Source organism: Lissotriton helveticus, chromosome 12 (genome assembly GCF_964261635.1).
Source record: "Lissotriton helveticus chromosome 12, aLisHel1.1, whole genome shotgun sequence".
Lineage (NCBI taxonomy): Eukaryota > Metazoa > Chordata > Amphibia > Caudata > Salamandridae > Lissotriton > Lissotriton helveticus.
Genome location: NC_136073.1, coordinates 464,221,502 through 464,242,288, shown reverse-complemented (window position 1 = coordinate 464,242,288; position 20,787 = coordinate 464,221,502). Strand labels below are relative to the sequence as shown.

Sequence of the window (20,787 nt, the reverse complement as noted above, 5' to 3'; positions counted from 1 at the left end):
GAGACCCCCAGGCTTTACTTGGATTCTATAAAACGTGGAGCGTCGACGCGTTTCGGTGTTTTAGCCGTGGATATGGTTACACCTTCTTCAGGACAAATTTAATTGGGGTCATCAACATCTTGATAGTGGTATCCTTAGAAAGATATCAGTCAGTACACGTATTATTCAAAAAGGGCAACCGCTCTTATATCACTATAATCGAACGGCTATCATTTAAGTGGGTTGTACCTAATGTACTTATTTTCCACAGAACAGGGATGTAGTCACTTCATATGCTTCAGTCCTCTTGTTTGCACACATTTCATTTCTGATTTATCTATAGCTAATTACATGTTGCATCTCACCCAACAGGGTATCATTAGCCCTCCGTTACATTTTAGTTGTCAGCCTACTTTCGTACAGTTTTCCTACCATGGTACCATCTACTACTGACCTTTGTTGTAGATCTTGAACTTTCGGGACACTTAGTGGGAAAGTATGTAATATTTCTCAGAATAGAGGCTCAAAACACCGAAACGCGTCGACGCTCCACGTTTTATAGAATCCAAGTAAAGCCTGGGGGTCTCCATAAATACCCCAATTTTGGACATTGGAAGCCTCGCACAAGTGTCATAAAGGCTATTGGATCTGATTAACCTGTAGTAACATCAGTTGAGTCATTGAAAATAGGGGGTTTACTTGTCTGTTATTTATATAAGTCCTGTATGATTAGGTTGTGATAAATGTTTTTCATGCATACTGTATAATTTTATTATATTGATGAATGTTTTATTCATTTTCACTGTAAACTATTAGATGTTTTTATTTATTGTTTTTCAGGTATAAATGTTTTTTCTGAAATTTCAACTTTGAGCTTGTCTCCTTATGCAAAGGAAAATACCTTGTTAAGCAAGAGAATTTTTAATAAAGAAAGAGTGTAAACGTTACATTTTAGTTTGTGGCCAAATTCTTAGAGAATACAATTAATTCATAGTTAGGTGTGAATGAGGTTAGACCGCTAATTTCCAATAGTTAATGCAGGGATATTTCTTTTCACTTTGATTACCCAGGGCATAGGTACACCAAGGGTCTCCTATGGGCTGAAGCATGTATTATGCCACCCATGAGAGACCACTCAAACTGTGACTAAAGGCCTGCCATTGTAGGCTGTTTAAGCTGGTGCTAGCACCACTTACGATAGATAGAAGTTTCCTTATATCGGAGGTCACTGCACTTAAAACAGCTATAAGTCACCTCTAAGGTAGGCCTTTTAATCCTGAAGGCAGGGTGCTCAGTTCAAAGTGTGAGGGTGCCCCCTGCATGAGCGGGACACCCCTACAACCTTCGGCGTCAATTTTCCCGGTTTGTCAGCAATTACGATATACAGAGTGGCCATGCGTCATTACGCGATGACCACCTCTAAACTGGCAGTAATGAACCCTGTGGTGTTTGGTATCAAACATGTTGGAATCATACCCCATTGCATGCACTGTTAAGCTCCTCCGGGAGGCCCTCAGTCCTCCCTGTACCAGTCTTATAGACCCAGACAGCAAACTAGTGCTGCTGCCGACCAGAGACATGATTCTGCCCTCCTGCTACTGAGCCAAGCTTTTGCAGAGGAAGGCAGGATAATAGGTATCCTGTCACAGGGCTGTGTGTCCACCTCCAAGAGAGGACTCAGTGTATTGGGACAGGGTGGGGGCGCTTGCCAGAGCCACTCAGACAGCTTAAAGGGCAAATTTGGTGCCCTCCTTGCATACTCCAGTTCATACCAATTCAGGGAGCCATTAGCTCCCGCTCTGGTGCAAACCGGACATAGGAGTATCCTTCCAACTGTCCAGGTCCTCCTCTGGGAGGGACCACTGAATCGTTCCAACTCTTTCTTAGGGTACCTCAGGGCTTGCATGGGGTGGGTCCCTAGATTAGTCGTGGGACAAGATTCAGATCAAACACCACCTTAACTTTCAACGTCTGGGCACTCTGGACATCACTGAACTTCGCGTTGAAAACAGAGAGTTCAACTGGGAAGACTCCTGCTGCTCTTGGTCTCGTCGTTCTGCAAGTCTGCAGCAGCGTCTGTGCATGTGCTCCATACAGGTTCTGTACAAGGCCTGTGGACATACAAGACACCCAAAGGAATCTCCGTTGGAGGGAAGGAGTCACCTCTCTGCATCTGCAGGCACTGCAACAAAGCTGACCGGTCTGCTGTTCCTGAGCTCCTACGGACTCCGCAAGGTTCAGCAACACAGGCAGTGGTTCTGCAACTTCCTAGAGGCCTTCGTTGTCTTCCGAGCAAGTTGGAGGTCAGTATCCCTCGTCGGAACCGCTGGTCAGTACCCCTGTGCACCCAGTCCATGGTCTGGAAGGTGGTCTATTCCACCATGACGTGCAGTCTGGTGATCTTAGAAATAAAGGAAATAAGCTAACCCATAGCTCTTGGCCTTATTTTGGCCTTATAATGGATTAACGCAGAATAGCTGCGGCATGGAAAACTACTCCTCTCTTCCATGACAGCACTCTGTCCGTTAGATTGGCCCAAGGGCAAGATATACTTCCAGTTATCTCATGACTTTGAAAAATGGATCTGACTTGATGCCCCTGTGTAGGCGATGTATTTATGGTCCGGGCTTGGCAAAGAAGGTGAAGAGCAATTATAAATATACAAGTAAGAACCTCTGTCACATTGGGAACTCGCTGCCTTCCTTCTCCAAACACCTACAAGAGTGTTCTTGTATGCACAATTCGCACTCTTAAAATGTAAAAGCAGTAATGGCTTTATGAGAATGCTGACAACATAATGACATTCACATTGATTTTTTTTTATCAATTAACAGAATGTTTCACATTTCTGCATATTTTCAATATTATGGACTAATTGAACATATATATGTGTGTGGGGGCATGTCCAAAAGTTAGATTCTTTTAAAATGGTCTTATAAAAAATGTTGTCCTTGTTAAATGCCATCCATTCTTTTCAATTGTCACTTTATGTGAAAGAAAGTGCAATGTTCTATTGGTAACAAGGCAGAGATTTTTATTTTTAATGACAGCAACACTGCACAAACACATTCACACTTTTATTAAGCACACCTTCTTGCCATCCTGGTGCATTATTCTAACTGAATTGACACTATGAAGCAGGAACAGAAAACAACGTTCTTGAGTCAAATAGCTACTCTGCAGGAGGTAACAAAACTGATATCATAACAGCAAAACATCAAAAATATAAAAACAAACGTTGAAAGCAGTCTGTAACTGTTTTTGGTTATAATTTTACCATAATCCTCCAGGAGTTGTTTCTGGAACTGTGGCAATGTTAGTTTGTCCTGTGGAGAACTGGTACCATCATCATCAAAACACACCTGGTTCAACTAAAAGCAAAATACAAGACCATTGTAATCACACAGATTTGCTCAAAATTAGATCAGAAATTAAGTCCTCAGATGAAGGAATGACTCCGTCATTTCCTTTCATACAAATACCAACTAGGAATCCTCAGACTAAAAGAAGAGCTATTAAACACAATATTGGTTTTATCATTCAAAAAAACAAAAAGGAACTCTTGTTCACCTCAGAGCACCTGTCCTTGGTTCTTTCAGATCAAAGACTTGAAACACAATGACAGACCACCTGTACGGGCCAACAAAGCTCTGTGCAATACATTTTTTTCCAGCATTAGTATTTTTCATAGTCACGAGCCTGAATGATTACATATTAGTTTGGAAATGTTATGGAAAGAGAAGCACAAGTTACTTACCTTCAATAACGATATATCTGTAAGAAACATTAGTAGTGATAGATTCCTTACCTTAGAATTACCCACAGGCGTCAGACTGGATCCAGAAAGTTTTTCGTCAGCAGTACCCCTGTGCGTCGTCAGGTGTCGTCGTGCAGCTCCGCGTGCGTCGTTGTCGCCAGGATGACGTCACCGTAGCTACTTAGATGCCACCATGCGCGCTGACGTCAGTTCTGTACACGACTATCCGCGCCAGCAACGCAGAGCCATGCAAGAAACTGACCACTGGTGCCATGAAACTAGGGTCCTGAAAGGTATGACCTTAATCCTTGAAATCACTTCGCAGAACGGGGAGGATGGGTGGGGCGGTAAGGAATCTACCACTAATAATGTTTCTTGCAGATATATCGTTACCGAAGGGAAGTAACTTGTGCATCTGAAAGAAACACGTAGTGATAGATTCCTTACCTTCGAATAGATACCCCAGCAATACCAACCCGGGAGGTGGGTCTGCGAACCAAGATCACACCAGAAAGTTCTGGATAACAGAACAGCCAAAGAAGCCGTCTCTCTGTCCAGGCAGTAGTGCTTGGTAAACGTGTGCAGCAAGGCCCACGTAGCTGCCTGAAAGATGTCATGCAAGGTAACTCCCCGTCCCAGAGCAGTAGTGGCTGCCGTTGCCCTGGTAGACTGGGCGCGCATCCCCACTGGAGACTCCTTTTTAGCCAAGGAGTAACAAGCCTTTATGCACCTAGCAACCCACCGAGAGATGGTCCGCTTGTGCACAGCCCGACCTTTCTTGGCGCCCGCGTAGCCAACAAAGAGCTGGTCATCCACCCAGAACTGTTGTGCGCGGTCAGATAGAAAGAGAGCGCACATTTTGGGTCCAGACGGTGGAGTCTCTCTTCCTCTTTTAGGGGAGGCGGAAAGTAGGTGGGCAAAGTGTTGGTCTGCCCGATGTGAAAGACAGTGAAACCTTTGGCAGAACAGAAGGGCGAGTCCTTTGAAAACCTTTGTCCGGATGGACAGAAAAAAGGAGGCTTAGAAGAAAGAGCCTGGAGCTCACTCACTCTTCTGGCAGAGGTGATTGCAACCAGAAAGCAGTCTTTAGAGTGAGGAGACGAAGAGAGCAATTGAGAAGGGGCTCAAAGGGAGCACACATCAGAAAAGTAAAAACTAGATTCAAGTCCCACTGAGGCATCACGAAAGGAACAGGAGGAAACATGTGTGTGATGCCTTTCAAGCATCTTTTTAGCACAGGGGACTTGAAAAGGGAAGGCTGATCTGGAAGCCTTAAAAGTGCCCAGAGCAGAGCCCTGCTGGGCCAAAGAGAGAAGAAAAAGAAGAACCTCTGAAAGAGGGGCAGAAAGGGGATCCACAGCCTTTGCTGTGCACGATGCCACAAACTTATTCCACCTGCAGGCATATACCGTCTTAGTGGAGGGACGGCTGGCTGCCAAGATAACATTACAGACTTCAGGAGGCAGGTCCAAAGACGTCAACTGCCGCCGCTCAATCGCCACGCAAGGAGATGGAGACTGGGCAGGTTCGGGTGGAAGACTGTCCTTTGCTGCTGCGACAGACGATCCTCCCGAAGAGGCAGACTGATCGGGGGATCGATGCTCATACTGAGTAGCTCGGGATGCCATACTCTTCGAGCCCAGTCCGGAGCCACAAGGATGACTTGGGCCCGGTCGCGCCTGATCTTCTTCAGCACTCTGGGCAGAAGTGGTATAGGCAGAAAGGCGTACAACAGACCGCAACTCCACTTGCGACGAAAGCATTGCTAAGCGAGTGCCGCCTTGGAAATTCAGAACTGATGACATTTCGTGTTCTCTTTGGTGGCGAATAGATCTAACCAAGGCTCTCCCCATTGCTGAAAGAGACCTTGCGCCATGTCGGAGTTCAGACGCCATTCGTGATCCATCATGCACCGGCGGCAGAGTTCGTCCTCCCTGGCATTCAAAGAACCTACCAGGTGTGGTAGCACCAGGGACATGCCCTGATGTTCCAGCCAAGCCCAGAGGTGCAGAGCCTCTTGGCAAAGGGTCCACGACCCCATCCTGCCCTGTTGTTGCAGTACCACATGGCGGTGGTGGTGTCGGTGAACACCTGCACTACTCTCCCCATGACAGAAGGAAGGAATGCCTTCAGTGCAAGTCAGATCGCCCGAAGTTCCAGAAGGTTGATGTGGAGCCTGGACTCCGCCGGAGACCAGAGGCCTCTGATCTCCGCCTCCCCATGTGGCTGGCCCATCCTAAAAGGGACGCGTCTGTCACAACTGTATGTTCCGGTTGGGGAAGGGAGAGGGATCTGCCATTGACCCAATCGCGATTCATGAGTCACCACTGCAATTGCCGTGCAGTGCCCTCCGTGATCTGGATGTGATCAGATAGGTTGCCCTGATGCTGTGCCCACTGGAACTTCAGGTCCCACTGCAGAGCCGGCATATGCCATCTGGCGTAATCCACCAGCAGGATGCAGGAGGCCATCAGACCCAGTAGTCGAAGGGTCAGCCGGACCGAAACCCGGGACAGAGGCTGAAAGATCGGAATCATAGCCTGAATGTCCCAGACTCGCTGCTCCGGAGGATAAACCCGAGTCCAGATCCGCTCCGATGAAAAGAAAAGGTGCTTCTGTGAGTGAATCAGGTGCAACTTGGGCACATTGATGATGAACCCCTGCAAATGCAGGAGGTCGGCCGTTGTCTGGCGGTGGGAGACAACTGCCTGGGGCGAGCCCGCCTTCAACAGCCAGTCGTCAAGATAGGGGAAGACTGCATCCCCTGATCTGCGCAGATGAGCTGCGATCAACGCCATCACTTTCGTGAACACCCGAGGGGCGCTGGTAAGGCCAAAGGGTAGCACAGTGAACAGAAAGAGCCTATCGTGAATCGCAGGTAGCGCCTGTGGACAGGCAGAACGGGAATAAGAAAATAGGCGTCCTGCAAGTCCAACACCACCATCCAGTGTTGCGGGTCCAGGGCACACAAGACCTGAGCAAGTGTAAGCATCTTGAACTTCTCCTTTCGGAGGAAACGATTGACATTCCGAAGGTCTAAGATAGGACGCAAGCCCTTGTCCTTCTTTGGAACCAGAAAGTAGTGGGAATAACAACCACAACCTACTTCTGGTGTCAGAACGCGCTTGATGGCCGCCTTGGCCAAGAGGGTCGCAACTTCCTGTTGGAGAAGCACCAAGTGATCCCCGGACATGCAGTGGTACTGAGGTGGCATGGCTGGAGGGGTTGTCTCGAAGAGGAGGAAGTAGCCCCTTTGGACAATTTGCAGCACCCACTTGTCCAAAGTGATGTTGCGCCAGTAGTGAAGATGATGGCATATTCGTCCACCCACTGGCGTCTGATGGGCCTGAAAGGTCGGACTAGGAAGGCTTTGAAGTGGATGCTGCGGGGGTGGAAGTGGACTGACAGGCCTGCTGGCCCCCTGAACCGCCTCAACGGTTCCCACGTCCGCGACCACGTTGAGGTTGTTGCTGCTGTGGTTTGTGGCTCTGCGAACGCTGTGGGGCACCTCTTCCATGGCCACGAAAGGACCGAAAGGCAGAAGGCGGAGGAGGCCGAGCGGCCGACAGGCCCAAGGACTTGGCCGTAGCACGGGAGTCCTTGAAGCGCTCCAACACACTATCTGCCTTATGGCTAAAAAGGTGGATGCCATCAAAGGGCATGTCTATCAGAGTGTTCTGGACATCCCCTGAGAAGCCAGTTGTCCTCAACCAGGCGTGGCGCCGAAGCGCCACTGTCGTGGAAATCGATCTGCCCAGTGAGTCGTCGGTGTCTAGCCCACAACGTATGGTGAACTTTGCTGCGTCTCTCCCGACCTCAATCCCCTGTGAAAGAACTACCTGGGCATCCTCCGGGCACTTAGACAGCACCTGCACAACCGCGTCCCACAGAGAGTGGGTATGACGGCCCAAGAGGCATGCGTTGTTCACCGACCGCTGCCCTAAGCTGACAGATGAAAACAGTTTCTTACCAAACTGATCCAGCTTCTTGGATTCCCTATCCGGAGGTGCGGTAGGGAACTCACTCTGGGATGTAGAGGCTTGGAGAACCAAGCTCTTAGGGGTTGACTGTTGGGTAAGGAAGAGGGGGTCTCCCGTAGCCGGGCGATGGCGTCGGGACACGTTCCTATCCATTGGAGCCCTTGTGTTGGGCCTGGACCAGGTGCCCCAAAGAACATTGGATAGTGCTTCATTAAAAGGCAGCAAAGGCCCCAAAGAGGTAGCCGCCGGTTGGAGCACTTCTGTCAGGAGATAGTCCTAACCGCCACCATAGGGAGTACGTGGTGGAGAGCCTAAGCCACCCTACTCAACACCACTGTGTAACTGGCTACCTCCTCCGTAGCCATGGTAGGAGGAGACAGCATGCCAAGGTCAGGCGAGGTGTCAAGACCACTGGCCTCACCCAAATCCTCTACCCAATACGGATCATAAGCACAGTCCTGTGCTAGAGAGTCCTCAGACCCCTCACAGTCCTCCCCTTCCTCCGAAGTCTGTGGAACAGGCTCAAAATAAGGAGGAGGGACATAGGGCACAAAGGGCCCATCTGCGTCGGCATCGGCGTAGGGCGTCGCTGATCCGGCACCGTGTCCAGGTCGCGGCTGAAACGGCGGGTGACGTCGTAAGTGGTGCCGGGGAGATCGGCGCTGGTGGAGTTGGAGGTGTCACTAGATCAACCGGCGTTGATCGGGATCTGATCCCGGATCCTTGAGGGGCCTGTGACGCCGGAGCCGCCGGCAACACCGGGGCGAGATGGCAAAGCAGGACCCCCAGTCGGGCCAGCGGGGCCCACAGGTGCACCGGCGGGGCCAGACAGCCCAAAGAGTCGGGCCGTGGCAGCAAGAATCTCTTGCACCTGAGCAAGCGTCGTCCCCAGACCCGGGAGGGGGGTAGACTGGAACGACGTTGCAGGCTTCACCGGAGCAACGGAGGTGGCACAGGCCGCACCCTCAGCCGCGTCGCACGACAGGCGAGGGGGAAGTTGAAGAGCGACAATGTTTCTTCGACTTACCTGAGCTCGAGTGCGAAGACTTAGATCCAGAAGAATGATGGTGATGACTCCACGACCGGTCCCTGGACTTCCCTCGGGACCTAGACCTCGAGTGGAGCGGAGCTGACTGCCGGACTTCAAGTAACTTTCGGAACCGCTCCCACAAAGTCTTCGGCACCATGGCCCAGCAGTCGGGGCACGACTTGGGGTCGTGGTCACGCCCCAGGCAGTAGAGACACACGCGGTGTGGGTCCGTCACCGACATCATGCGGTGACAGTCCCCACCATCATGCAGTAACAGTCCCCACAGTTCTTGAACCTGGGCATCCCTACGACACCAGGAGTCGAGCGACTTGAAAAAATGAGGTAAAAGGTCTCAAAAAACTCAGTCAAAAAGTGACTGGGAGTACTTGCTCTACCCGGATCTCCGCTTGCTGGCGCAGAAAAAAAAGACCTGACTTCACCACGTGTGGGCACGTCCAAGTAGCTCTGGCGACGTCCTCCCGGCGCCCAACGACGACGCCTACCGACGCGCAGGGGTACTGCTGACGAAAAACTTTCCGGATCCAGTCTGACGCCTGGGGGTAATTCTAAGGTAAAGAATCTATCACTACGTGTTTCTCTCAGTTGAGGCAAGCATTATGGATTAACCTTTTATTTACCACCTCAGAGCAGCAAACTTAAAAGTTCCCACAGTAGAATGCAAAACTACATCACACATAGACAAAACACTTAAGTCCGTAAATGTCCCTCCAGCTCTTACTCTTTTGTTTGCTGCTTCTGAGAAGATGTGTTTTACATGGGACTCTCTAATAATAATTTGTGTTTAGAGATGATTAGATGTGTCATGTTTATAGAAAAACAGTATTTGTCTTTATTTTGACAGGTATCTTGTTCGTGTGAATCCTAATTTATGGGTTTGAAAGTTGATTCCTTAACTTTGAATTAAATACCTTAGCTATACTCCTCTGGAGGAGGGTTTGCAAACTAAAACTATGAAAGTTGGGAGAGGAGACAAGCTCGCGACCGTAATGGCCGCTCTGTAGCTCGGCTCCGTCAGCCTTCCTGCCCACCACGCAAATCCTGTCGAATATCCTGCCCCGAGACGACACACTCGGGAAGAAACGGAAACGTAAAGCCGCGCCCATACTCACCGTCTGACCTGGGGACTCCTGTGTGTTGTGGTTCCGAAGTTGTGCTCCTGCTTAATCCGGGGCCTCCGCGGTGCGGAGACCGGGACCACGCTTAAGTGGATCAGCCGGGGTGAAGGTACCAGCGGCGGCCCCCAGCGGGAGCGAGGACCGGCTGTGTGCGGCCGTTGTGCGATTGTTCCGGTGGTTACTGACCGGGCCTGTTCTGGCGGCCGCGAGGCCTGGTGTGGGACGCGGTGCACCGCTGATGGGGGATGACCGTGCTGGGGGGTGCCCCCCATTGTTGCCTCGTTCGGACATCCTGAAGCCCTGCGCCCGGAGTTGGCTTGTGCTGCCTGCGTGTGGTGGTGCAGACGGACCCCCCGACTTTTGTGGCGGACCATTTTGCACCAAGATTGCCATTAGCGGTTCCTGGGTGGACTCCAGGGGGGTCCCCGTTTAAGAGCCCGCTCCGGGAGTCGCGGAGGGTGGCGACACGGCTGATCCTGTAAAATGGCGGCCGGCGACCTGGGGCGCGGATTTCCTCTGGACAGCGGACTAGTGTGGCTGGATCGCGCGGGGGCCTGGACATGTGAGCGTGAGCCCACGATTGGTGATGTTCTGGACGCCCTGCACTCTTTGCATGCGGCCCTGGCCCCCGGTGCTCCCTTGGACGGTGTGCGATCTGCCGCCATCTTTGATGGACCGTTCTTCATGGATGCGGCTCGGCTTCGTGGTGAAGCTGCTTCGTCCCCGTCGATCGCTGCTAGGAGTGCTATTGCTGTCCATCGACAAGTTTGCAAATCTGAGGCCCCGACTCTACTGGCGGTTTTGAGTGTGGAGTGTGGGGACGTGTGCTCCGTGTCGGGGCCCGCTCCTGCCCGAGTGTCCTGGGAGCGTTGTGGATTGCTGCTCCGATCTACTTTGGGGAGGTCGTGCTGTTGTCCTGCGGGGGGACCTCTGCTCTTTTACACGTCGAGACTGAACCCCTGGTTTTTGCTGCTCTTGCTGTTACTGTTGAGAGACCTGGACTGCAGAGTTAGCCTCTTGTTTTGTTGCTGGTTGCCGGGGCCCCCTGGTCTGCGCCCTTGCCTTGCTTTGTTCCGATCGTATGGCCCCCCCATTTTGATGTGTTTGCTTCCCACTGCTACTTTATGTGCGGTAGTGATGTCTAAGAGAGGCCAGGGATGAGCCGAATTGGACTCTGAGGACTACCGGTTCCTGGATTGTGATGCAGATAACCCCCACTCCTGATAATATGGACTATCCCCTTTTGAGTTTATGATACCCGAGAATGTGTCGATTTCGTTCAGATGTTCTATGATTGTGTGGGTGGGCGGGAGGCTGGGGCCGAATGCTTCGTTTGATGGTCCCCTTGCCCCTCCCTCTTGAATTTTTTCTTCCCCTCTTGTTTGCCTCTTATTCCTCTCTTTCTTTTTGCCTTCTCTATATTTCGGGTTCTGTTTAGGGCGACAGGCACGCTGCTGGGGGGGGTAGGCCGTAGCCTTCTGCAGGGGTGCAGGGTGGGGTGGGCGGGTTGGGGCTACTTTGCTGTTTTCTTTTCCTTGGTTCTATGGCTCTTTTGTATCCCTTTATGGGAGCGCCGCGTCTGTCCCTGTCCCCCATGGTGTGATTGAGGGTGGGGTCTGGTGATGTGTTGTTCTTTCTCTTGCGGTTCTGCCGCACTTTGATTACGACTCGTATGCCCACCTTGTTGGAGATATCCTTACTTCTTTGCGCGCTTATTGCTGTGGGGCGCTTGTGTTTGGCGCGGCGTTCTCTCTTTCTTGCTTATGTTACTTCTTCCTTTCCTCCCTTCCTTTTCCCCTCTTTTTCTCGATTAGGTTGTATGGCAGGTGATTATTTCTATTTTCGCTATTCGGATCCTGTGTTCTGTCTATAATATGTAACTGGGTGATATGTTACCAAGAGACGAGCCGCGGTGGGGTGTTGCTTTGGTCTATGGCATCTGTTTTCTGAATGGTGTACACTGTTGCTGATGATTATCCGTATCGATGCCCTTATGCTTTTTATTGTTGCTCAGTGGCCCGCTATGGGTACCCGGATATACGTATACTTCATTTGATCCTGTGATACTCATTATAAAAATGACCTTATTTGCTCCTGTTCGATGGCCGCACCTGTCCTTCCTAGCCTGACTTGTTTGCTTCTGTACTGTTGGTTTCTTCCAGACTATCGTTCCGGAGTCATCGGCTGCTCGTATTGTGTCGTGGCCGGCCTGACTGGTTGTAGGCCTGTAGTTGTATATGCCTTGCTACACAATAAAGGTTTTCAAAAAAAAAAAAAACTATGAAAGTTCTCAAAGAGAACTAACCAGTCAAACTAACTAACGCCTGACCAAGTGTTCATAGTAATAGTAGACTAAGGGCTAGGGTCTTAATAGGATCCATGATCACCGTCACAGAACATATAAATTAAAACAACCTCACAGGTCCAACAAAATTGGCCCTTGAAGGAGAAGGGTTGAAAACTCCTGAAGAACCATCTGTCAGAAGATAGACGTGAACTCCTGTCCCCAAAAGGGGAAAGAAAGCTTGAAGACTAAAAAGGGCCAAAAGCATAATAAACGTCCTATAATCTGCATTATTCATGACAATAAAGAAGTAGAAAAAGAACTGTCCTGATAGAATCCCAAAACATGACTTTCAGAACTAATTTCCTCAAGGGAAAGATGAATGACAATACCTCCTTGGTATAAATAATTTAGTTTGGATAAAATGAATATCCATATTTATCCTATGCACTGATTGCATAACATCTTGCCACACTATGCATATATAGGCAGAAAGATATATACAAACATACATTTGTCACCAGATACTCTGCCAGTAGACATAACATATAAACTGTGCCTCCATACAGCCTTCAGCGCCAAAATGCAAAAGACTGACTACTATTTTGAGCTCAGAAAAAGCTCAAACACCAAGACAAAGGTGAAAAGAGAATCCACCACATCTTTGACATCTTTCTTTTCTCATTTTTTTTTACCAATATGTGTAACACATATGTTACCATCATGTATACATAAGAATAAACTAAAACTGAGAAGCCAGTTCCAAGAAATTTCTCAATAATATTGAATAAGGGGAGGCACCTACAAGTGCAGCTCGAAATTATCTCATAAAATAAAGTCAACGACTGGCACATACGATATCTGTGATACAAGGCACTATAAAAAAAGCACAGAAGCACATTTCATCATGTATATACCATATATCATCATGCATACTATCTATGAAATTAGAGATTCTGCAAAAATACACAACCCAGAGACAAAAGGGGGAGGTATTATGCCACCACTACAAAACTATAGGCGATTTGCCTTACGAAAAATGCTGTCTGTCAAATGGTAGACTGAAACTCACAAGAAAGAGCAGTCATGAAACCTCACTAAATGAGAAATGCTGAAATAAACACGTACCTCCTCTCCAGAAGATAGGAAATGTGGATCAGATAGAGCTACATATATCAAGAACATCAAAAGAAGAAGAAAAAATTATCACAAAATAGTCTTCAAGACTTTCATGGATAAATGGCAACCAATTTTACGTTGGTCTAGAGACAAGTTGGACAAATCAGAAATCTTTGGCTGCCAATTTACCTCACCACAAGGGAAGCACCGATAGGTATTGCCTGTTTTTGAAGAAATAATCATGTTTTCACTAGACACATGCCCTTACTCTTAAGGAAGAGCTCACAAGTATATAGCATCCAAAAGAATGCAAAGTATATACTCTGAACTAGAGCAATGTTCGAACTTGCTCAATCCTCAAAGAATTGAAGCACTCATAATAAATATCAAGTCCACTGAATAAGAGAAAACAACCCGCACTGAATCCATTGGTTTAGTAAAAACCATAGATGCGTGAAAATGTAACAGAACCCCTCGAAAGAGTATCACAAGAGGAAAAGAGTGCTCTTAACTCACTACAATAGTTCTTATGAGAACAGAACACAAAGTCCAAGTAGGACTAAACTGTATAACAGAGACATCTATAATAAAGAAATAAGCTACAAAAGTAGTATTTTTGAAGAGCTACATAATAGCAAACCAATACTCCACATAATACTCCACATAGAGTACATTGAGACTAGCCCTTTTTCAGAGTTAATGGAAAGAGTTAACCAGCTAGCTAGCTGTAAACACCATCCAAAGATTAAGCAAATCAAATCCGGAGTCAAGTTTTCTCATAATATGCACAAAGTAGTGCTTTAACCTCAATACTACAAGACATACCAAAGGTATGCCTGAAACATAAGGACCACAGCCGTGGAAACTTAGGAAATAAATTAAAAACCTGATACGGTCCAATTACTGATGTCCCGCAATGAGGCGTTGCAGCGCAGAATCAGCATGGCTATCAAATAGACAAGCCCCATCAAAGGGCAAGTCTTTTAAACCCTCGCTAACATTCTCAGGAAACCTTGACTCATGCAACCAATCATATCTGCGGAGAGCAGCTGATCGAGCCATAGCTCTGCCAATGGAATCGGTTGTGTCCATTGCAGATTTAATATTAAACCTCACCATTTCAGGGCCATTCTGCACAAGCTGAGAGAGCTCAGCCCTGACCCCTTCAGGAAGGGAAGTCCCACAAAGCAAAGGAAAGGAAGCCCTTCCTAGGACAAAAGATGTGTTAAACGACCTCAAGGCCGAACTAGTCGACGCAAAGATATTCCGCCAACACATCTCCAACCACTTAGACTCTACCCGGCGGAAGCAAAGGCGAAACCTCCACACTTGGCGTAGCTGTAGCTGTTTGAACAAATGGCGGCAGAGCCAGAGATCAAAATCGCAGGTGACTCCCTCGCAAAACAAGATCTTTTTGTAATCCATAATTTTGAAGTCTCCACAGTAAATTTGGTTGTTTCCTGTCGCAGACACTAGGCCTACCTCCACAAGTGGAGTACCATTTTTATCAGGAGACTTGGGGGAATGCTGGGTGGGTGGAAGTTTGTGGATCCACACAGATTCCAGAATTTTCCATCACAGACGTGAGGAAAATGTGTTTTTTATGACAAGGTTTGAGGTTTGCAAGGGATTCTCAGTAACAGAACCTGGTGAGAGCCATACAAGTCATCACATACTGGATTCCCCGAGTAACTAGTTTTAAAAAAAAGTATAGGTTTGCTGGGTTTACTAAGGTGCCGGCAGAGCTAGGGTCGAAAACCCAGCTAGGCACATTGCGAAAAAGAGTCAGTTTTCACTGGAGAAATGTGAAGTGTCCAATTTGCGTTTTGGGCCGTTTCCTATCGCAGACACTAGGCCTTCCCACACAAGTGAGTTATCATTTTTATCAGGAGACTTTGATAAATGCTGGGTGGGTGGAAATATGTGGATCCACACAGATTCCAGACCTTTCCATCATAGAAATGGGAGGCATTCTGGTGAGAGGCAAACAAGTCACACCATCCTGGATTCCCCTGAGTGTCTAGTTTAAAAAAATGTATAGGTTTGCTATGTTTCCTTAGGTGCCAACTGTGCTAGCGCCCAAAATCCACAGCCAGGCACATCGCAGAAAAAAGGTCAGTGCCCAGTGGGCTTTCTATTGGCCTGATATGCCCCCAAGTGGGGCAGAAAGACTGTGGCTATTTTTTGGGAGGGTGTGGGGGCATTGGTAAGCTCATTCTGGGCTGTCCCCACCCCTACGTATAAAAAAGCCAGCATAATCCATGGCGTCTAGTGGGCGCTCTGCCCCCACCCACCAGGAGGGGCAGATAAGTGGCTATTGCCCCCATCTGCCTCCTGACTGTGGAATTTTTTTGGGGGTGGGGTTATTGGCATACCCATTCTGGGCAGCTCCCACCCCTATGTATAAAAAAATAATCAATCCCTGTTCACTTTGTGACATGATTTTGCGTTCTTCTGCTGGAACGCTTAAGACTGTTGCTCTGAGGAGGTAAATAAAAGGTTAATGTATAATGCTAGCCTCCTTGTCTTTAATAAAATCACGATTATTTATTCAGTAAACGTATAAGAATCGACATTCTCTGTCGTATTGTCTGATGAATGTGAATTAATGGAACAATGACAACGGAGAAACCACATTGAAGGAAACCAAATCTTGCAAAACTATTTTAAGGAAATACAATCATTTTATAGGAAAGATAAACTAAGGAACATACCAAAATTACATTAAACTTAGGTGAATTTAGGTATAGTGATGGGTTTTTGGGTTCAGGGAGGGTGATGATTAGCGGTTGGGAGGGGTTTTTAACTTTCATGGATGGGTAGAGCATAGGGGTATTGTGTTTTATTTTTAGGTTTCACAGATTGGCGGAGTTTAGGGGTAGTGAGGGGTTTTGTAGTGCAATAATTTGTAGACAAAGGGTGGCGAGGGGTTTTTAGGGTTCTGGAATGGGTAGAATGTACGGGCAGGAAGTGATTTAGGGTTCAGGAATGGGTGGAGTTTAGGTGTGGTGAGGGGTTTTAGAGGTCAGATGGATGAAGCTTATAGGTAGAACGTTTTAGGGTGCACGTGTGGAGGGTAGGGTGGTGAGGGCTTAGGGTTGGGTAGGGATTTGATGTAGAAAGGGGTTTTTCTAGGTTCAGGAATGAGTGGGGTTTAGGTGCAGTGAGCGGTTTTTAGGGTTCATGGATGTCTGGAGTTTAGGCATGGTGAGGGAATTTTAGGGGGCAGGGCTTGAAGGTGTTTATGGGTGGTGAGAGCTCAGCAAATTAAAAGCATCCAAAGTAATTGTTTGACAACGTAAAATATATAAATCTCAAATAATATTCCCTGAAGTAAAGCACTGAACTAAATCCCTCTGACCAAAATGCTTCTCAAAGTTAGTCCTGCAACCACTGAATTTGCACCTTCAAAAAAGCATTAAAAGACAATTTAGAAAAAACAGACATTCAGAAATGTAATACTGTGAAATGGTAAAATGCCATTCATACCACTCATTTCCATTAAACAGTTTAGGTGAAATGGTTTCTCATTAACCGTATTCCATTAAGTAGTTTTTTATATGGAATCAAATACAAACCACTAAGTTAGAGAACCATTGGTGGAATGCAAGTATTTAACATAAGTCTCTGTACAGCTATCAGGGTAGTACTTTGGAACCAAAAGCAGCCCTGGTAAAAATGGTCAAACTAGCCCGGTTCCCTTTGTCTCCTTGCACTCTTTCTATTTTTATCTATCCATTTTCTCCCTCTCCTCTCTCTCTTCTCCCTCTCTGATCGCTTTCCCTCTACCTTCCCTCCCTAACAGCCTCCCTGTGCTTGCTGCAATTAACCTCAAAGAGAGAGGGGAAGTGATAGAGGCATTAACAGTGGCCCTGGGCTTTAAAATATAGCTTCCAAGAGCTCCATCACACTGGAGTGACTTGACCTGGGCCTTTGCCTGGTGGAATGGTAGGCCTGGCTGGCCTTAACAGTGATCCATCTTGTTATATAAACTACAAAGCTGCCAGTGAAGTGAGAGAGCTTTGAAGGCTAGTCCCCCGAGAAGAGGATTTTTTTTATTGTAGTCATGGATCAGGAGGGGTGGCTTCATGTAACACTTAAAAACAACAATCTGGACACTTATAGTTACAGGAAAGTCACTATTTCCTCTCCAGCACAGGAGATGTAATGTTGTTAGACGGCAATCAGAGGGCCATAGGGCAGACATAGGCTACGGGGCCACAACTGCAGTAGTTGGATCTGCAAACTGTGCCAAGTAGACCCTTTCTACTCTTGACTCTCAGGGTTGTGAGAGCGAGCACTCAAAGGATTCTCAGAGAGGTAGTGCGGAGAGTAGAGACATAGGGGCTTATTTACAATCCCTTTGCGCCACCAGTGCGTCACGTTTTATAAGGGAAAAAGTGATGTACAGGCAGGGCAAGGGGCTTGTACGTAAGCCCCTCAGAACTCAATCAACCAAGAGACAATAATTCACAATACACATTTTTTCACTTCAGCCTTCCATTACCCCTTAAGGTGAGATGCAGTACAGCATAGAGGATTAGTGGGGTGACTTTTGCAGTCGCACAGCCTTTGCCTCAGCCAGTAGGTGCAGGATCTCAAGCAGTTGCGCTTTGTCTTGGATTGTGCCACTGGAGAAGAACAGCATGGCAGGCCCCGGTATCAGTGAGGAGTTGTGGTCCACAGTGCATGGGGAGGGGCTTCACTTTCGCAGTGTTATTGGGCCTCACTGGATTTACAGAACATCAGGGGAAGTGGCAGAACAGGTCTTTCTGGTCAAGTCACTCCTCTTTTCTAGGAGAAAGGCAGCCAGGCTTCTAGGCCATAGGCAGAGCTTTTAAACAATTATACAGACATCCTTTGAGGTCTCTTCACCACCTAAAACTGGCTTTCAGACAGGCACCAGCCCTGGATCACAGCAGCCCTTCAAGTACACTGTGGAATAGGAATACTCCCCTCCTTGGTCAGGAAAAGCTTAGAACTAAACCAAAGTAGGATGGTTTGGGTTCCACTTGTATGCCAATTCTTTTCAGAAAGAGTATTCCTTTTCAAATTCCATTTTATGGCAGCAGCGCAGACCCAGCCTTTGTGCAAGGTGATGACTCTTGCAGCAGGTAGTGACTATTCTGGATAGAAGCAGGAGTATCAAAGTCATGATCATAAATTGTGAAGCCTCTGAACCGGTCATCGGTCTTCCTAAAGAAGCAATCTGGGAAAGATAAAAGTGCAGGCCATGCCTAGAAACTATTCTACCTCTAACACTGCCTACTGACTCGCACATATTCAAATGGCAGTGCTCAGGAAAGACTAATCAGCAATCTCCTGCTAAAAGGTCCTCATAAAATTTCTAAAGGTAGCTCTGTCTTCGTTCTCCCATACTTTAGGGTCTGAGGGGCTCCCACTTTCAATCCCAGAAATATAGGCAATACACCTGCACCGAATGGGGAAGCTGGTCACCTGTCTCAATCTTGTGCCATGCCAAACCATGGGCAACCATATTTCTCAAAACAACAGTTTTCCTATCCACCATACCATACCCACACCCATTACATGCTATGGCAGTGCACGCATATGGGTGCCATATATAAATATATTAGTGACATTTTACACAGGTGAGGCCGGTTGGTACTGCATTCCACGTGAACCAGAGAATATGGTCGGTTCAGTTCTTCAATCCACAAATGGTGATATACTGTCAACAAAGCTTTATGTAATAAACTAAGGACCTGGACAGTAGTCCTTTTTCAGGCTGAAGTGCATAATCCCTCCAGGTGACAGAACGACCTCTGAATCATCATGGACATGCTTAAGTGTGCATGCTAGATTAGCACATTAGCTGGGTCAAAGAAAATGTTACAATACCAGCTTCACATGCAGTCGGGTCACTCAGGGCAGGAGTACTTGTTTAACATGCAGTGGAAATCACCGCCCCAACGCATATTTCCATACTTGAAATAAAACTCACAAGTAGTACCAGAACAGTGGAAGGAAGGAGGCTGAGCTTTATATGAGATTTTAGAGAAACACCTGTCGCATACTAAATATATTAGAGTGGATGACTGACAGTAATGCTGTGTGCAGGAGGGGGACACATTCCATGCTGCGGATTGACAGATATTAGATGACCTTGCCTATGAAAAGAGCTGCTGATGCATCCGGTTCAATGAATCTTGGTTTTGTCTTTCTCCACTGATGGAACAAGAGGATTATGCAGGCAGGGATCCAGTGAGTGAAGTACTGCATAAATAAAGGTTGCCCCTGTTAAAGTATTCAAAAAGCCATTAACAGATTGTGCAACTTGACGAAGGATTTGGTTCTCTCAAAATAAAGCTCATGACATCGTCTATTGGCAATGTAAGGAGGGACAGTTCAGGTGGAACTGGTGGATGAAAATGGTAAGATGGACTAATTCAAATAAAATTCTGCTGGTAACTTGGACATGAAGTCAAGGTTGGCCTTGAGAATTACGTTAACTTGAGATAAGCTATTTAAAGGAGAAAGTCTTTCTCACAGACTTGAGAGCTCAAAAAGTGATAACCAATCATAAAGCAAGTCCACAATCGCTGAATGTGCCTCTAGGTAGAATGGACTGCTCGTTAGCCAACCCCCGGTACTAAGCACTGTATCACAGGCTAGTTGTTTAAAGTTGGTGATGGCCATTGCTAACTGGGACGACATTCTATCAAGTCTTCGAAAATTGGCAATCACAACTACAGAATCTTAAGGTGTGGCTATCAGCCTTCAGAGACGAGGCCACAAAGATGTTGACTCTCTTTCTATCTGATTTCCAACCCGCCTTGTTTAGTCTAGTGGAGATTGCACAGTGGGCTCGTCTCTGAAGCTTGTATTTCTCCACAAATGCCACAGAAGAAAAGATGTCAAGTTCTTCATCTGAAAAGTTGTTTCTCAAACAGATATATGGGAATTTTTTTGACTGGTGGTCTTTGTTTATACCAATGTCAAAAAGGAAGGAATTCTATTCAGTGAAAGTTACTGGCAGATAAAGTTGACAGAAGCTCTGTCCATATCAGTGAAATCTTACTATATTGTGTTGGAATAGTCCCTTTAGGGGTGACATTCTTTCTCCTTATTCTCCATTTATTCAAAGCTTTTGTTTGCCAAGATCTGCATCTGAAGGAATTTGCTTATCTTTTTGGCAGTGCACCTGTCCTGAAACAACCACCATGTCCTCTGATAATTGGTGGGGTTTCTAGGCTAGGGATCCATCTGTGGAGACACAGATAGTATCTCAGATAAGAAATTATCCTTTGAAGCATGAATAGGTATGTGTTCCTCTGCATAAACTTTGGTGCGGCAAGAGGAGGAAGGTAAAATGGAGATCTTTTGCCAAGGCTAACACTCAATATTTGTGCAAGGGTACTTAAGGTTGAATTCATCACTGCTGAGCTCTGATAGAAACAATGAACAGTGAAAAGTGAATATACATCAACAGCATATTCAGCTATATGAGTTAAGGGGGAATTCTAAAAATGTATCCAAAT

The 20,787-nt window shown here is 47.1% G+C and overlaps 1 protein-coding gene across 2 annotated transcripts in view; it reads right to left on the bottom strand.

Annotated features, from left to right (window-relative positions):
• NUP93 (nucleoporin 93) overlaps window positions 1-20,787 on the bottom strand; it is a 655,917-nt gene that overhangs the window by 284,915 nt on the left and 350,215 nt on the right. For both annotated transcript variants that reach the window (XM_078671250.1, XM_078671251.1), the window contains exon 12: window positions 3,257-3,350. In XM_078671250.1, coding sequence (XP_078527376.1) covers window positions 3,257-3,350 — 94 coding nt within the window. The remainder of the gene's footprint in view (window positions 1-3,256; window positions 3,351-20,787) is intronic.